Source organism: Aegilops tauschii, chromosome 4 (assembly GCF_002575655.3).
Source record: "Aegilops tauschii subsp. strangulata cultivar AL8/78 chromosome 4, Aet v6.0, whole genome shotgun sequence".
In the NCBI taxonomy this organism is placed as follows: domain Eukaryota; kingdom Viridiplantae; phylum Streptophyta; class Magnoliopsida; order Poales; family Poaceae; genus Aegilops; species Aegilops tauschii.
The window spans coordinates 524342240-524344909 of record NC_053038.3 but is presented as its reverse complement, the minus strand read 5'-3'; the positions used below and the strand labels follow the sequence as shown (position 1 = coordinate 524344909).

General features: G+C 45.5%; 1 protein-coding gene across 1 annotated transcript; it reads left to right on the top strand.

Moving 5' to 3' along the window:
* Positions 1-612: 612 nt before the first annotated feature.
* LOC141021418 (glycolipid transfer protein 3-like) lies at positions 613-2457 on the top strand. Its single transcript, XM_073497267.1, has 4 exons — positions 613-1281; positions 1438-1569; positions 1655-1790; positions 2025-2457. Exons 1-4 carry the CDS (start codon positions 1274-1276, stop codon positions 2229-2231), a joined length of 483 nt encoding a protein of 160 aa, XP_073353368.1. The 5' UTR covers positions 613-1273; the 3' UTR covers positions 2232-2457.
* Positions 2458-2670: the final 213 nt, after the last annotated feature.

The following is a 2670-nucleotide window of genomic DNA, read 5'->3' as shown; positions in this document are numbered from 1 at the left end:
GGATACACCATTAAGTCAAATTGGTTTCGGCACATGCCTGATAATTCTTGGAGGATGCCAGAATCATTCTGGAAGCTTTTTGGAATTTTCTGAGATAAAAACCGGAAATGTTCTGGAGCTGCCGGAGCCACATCAGATGCGTTTCGCAGATGAAAATCACTAAAACCGGAATTGTTTCGGAACGCGTTGAAAATCATTTTAGTGGGTACTGGAAATGTTCTTAGCCCACATAAATATTTTCAGTTCGATCAGACGCTGAAAAATGTCGTCGTGAATAGTGAAAATCAGCTTTATGGTTACTTTATGGAAAGCCACCTTTTGGGGCTTTGCTCCAAAAGATCTTGGGGATGACATGGATGGATAGGAGCCATTTTTTAGGCCCCTCATGAGGGTGTGGCCGGCCACATGGGGTATCCCCCCTTGGGGACCCTCTTGTTCCTTGGTTTCACTCCTAGGTCCTTGTGGAAGGACTTCATTCATGTGCATTTTGGGTTTTTTGTGAAACTACCCTACCCCCTTGGGATTTCCTATAAATAGAGGTGGAGGGGCAGCCCTCCACACTCATCCCTTGCTCTCATACACATGCCATGCATTATCTGGCTTCTTCTCTCCCTCCCACGAAAAGAGTTTCGTAGAGCCGTAAGGCTGTCTGGGTTCCGGCAGGAACAAGTTCTGGACGGCGAAGCCCTGCCGGATAGATGACACCGTATGTGTGCAACTCTGTAGAGAGATCGTAGTTTCGGTCTTAGTTCGTGAGTGCCTCCCGAAGGGCTGTCCGTGTGACCGTCCGAGTTTCGAAGGTCCTCCCGAAGGGCTGTCCGAGTGACCGTTCGAGTTTCGAAGGTCCTCCCGAAGGGCTGTCCGCGACACCGTCCGGGGGGCTGTTCGACCGCCTCCTGGAGGGCTGTCTGAGGAGCAGATGAGGGTATACATCCTCGCGGTTGGGAGGTTGTAAATCCTAGCTGCGGGGATCTGCACCGCCGATCGTCATCGACTCTACTTCCCGCTGCACTACGAGTCGGTAACGAAAAAGATCAAACCATGTATGCAGTCTCCATAGTGGTCCTGGGCTGGTGCGTAGGTCGGAAAATTTTTGTTTTCTGCTGCGTTCCCCTACAAAGTTGACACAAGTTGCAGTTAGTTTACCGTTTGCACTTCTTTCACTATGAATATATCAGTAGATCAAGGTTTAGCTAACAAATGCTCTGTTTTTTTGTCGTCAAAGATGTGATTGGGCCGACGCTACTAGTCCTCAGTCAAGACATTGAGCAAAATGTTCAGGTGGTTGCTCTTTTTCTACGTAATCATTACTCCCATGTTGCCTTGCATTCTGCATTGCATTTGTTCACATAACTAAGCGACTGGGCATACTGACTTGATTGTGCCAATTGCAGTGAAGTGATTACAGTTACATAATAAGCGAGTTTCCCTTTGCAGAGATTACAAGTATCTCCATGCAACAGACTCTTTGAAATACGCGAGCTTGACGGTGATGGTGACGAAGGAAGTGGTGGAAGGGACCTCAAAGAAGACCAATAGTTGCACCAGGGCAATTATCTGGTTGACCAGGTAACATATGCTGTTTTATACCATATGTGTTAATTCTGTTTCAAAACCTTAGTTTTCATGTGTCGCCAAAATGCGTTGGGTTTAGGTCGGTGAATTTCTCGACACATTTGCTGGAGGGATTAGTGAAGAACTCAGAGTCAAGCCTGCAAGAGATGGTGGAAGAAGCATACAAGAGCACCCTCAAGCCGTTCCATGGATGGATCTCATCAGCTGCTTACAAGGTATGACCACTTTACTTTGATCAGCTGACATACTGCTGTTCATCATCACGTCTTTTAGTTTTACACGACCATACAAGCTAGCAATTTTCTGGAGATTGTTCACCTGATAAATCTAGTTCATTTATTTTTGATAAATGGCAATACATTAGTAATATCAAGCTGTTATTGCAGCCATTAGCTGGTTTGAGTTGTGTCCACTGAACTAATGTCGCGAGCATAATTGCAAACTGTCAGGTAGCATTGCGTCTTATTCCGGAAAGAGACATCTTCATTCAGTTGCTGATGGGGAGCTGCCAGGATCCTGGGTATTTTGGTGAAGATGTCATGGTCTTGGTTTCCATTGTACAACCTCTGCTAGAGGAGATAAATGCCATTTTGGTCGGTGTTCCCCATTATGCACACGCACACATTCTTAATGAAACAGTCACTGCATTGCACTGAAGATATGTGTTTCCTGATGCAGTTCATGATTGTTAATATACAGGTAAAGCAACGGCTGGAAAGGCTAAAATCCACCTGAAACACAAGCACTACTAGGAAAAGGCCTACTAGTGGCGCACCAGTTTTGCCTACTAATGGCGCACTACTGGTGCGCCACTAGTACCACGCCACTCTCGGGTAAATATGCTTAATCTCAGGTCAAATCACACTCCGTGGTCAAACTTCCCGAAAGGTCACCCATCCTCACACTACTCCAGCCCAAGCACGCTTAACTTCAGAGTTCTATCCAACCCCAGCACCAGCTCACTTCACAGGCATTTGTTGATATATCTAGCATATCAATCCTATTAAACCTTGTTGATGTTTAGGACTTTGTTCATGTTCATGAGTGTGATGAAATTTTGAAAAAATATTTCAAACTTCCGTTCATATTACGTAT

Excerpts from the sequence above, each read along its gene's own strand:
- LOC141021418 (XM_073497267.1), top strand. Across the intron at positions 1,570-1,654 it reads GCAATTATCTGGTTGACCAG|GTCGGTGAATTTCTCGACAC; the intron begins GTAACATATGCT and ends CGTTGGGTTTAG. Across the intron at positions 1,791-2,024 it reads TCTCATCAGCTGCTTACAAG|GTAGCATTGCGTCTTATTCC; the intron begins GTATGACCACTT and ends GCAAACTGTCAG.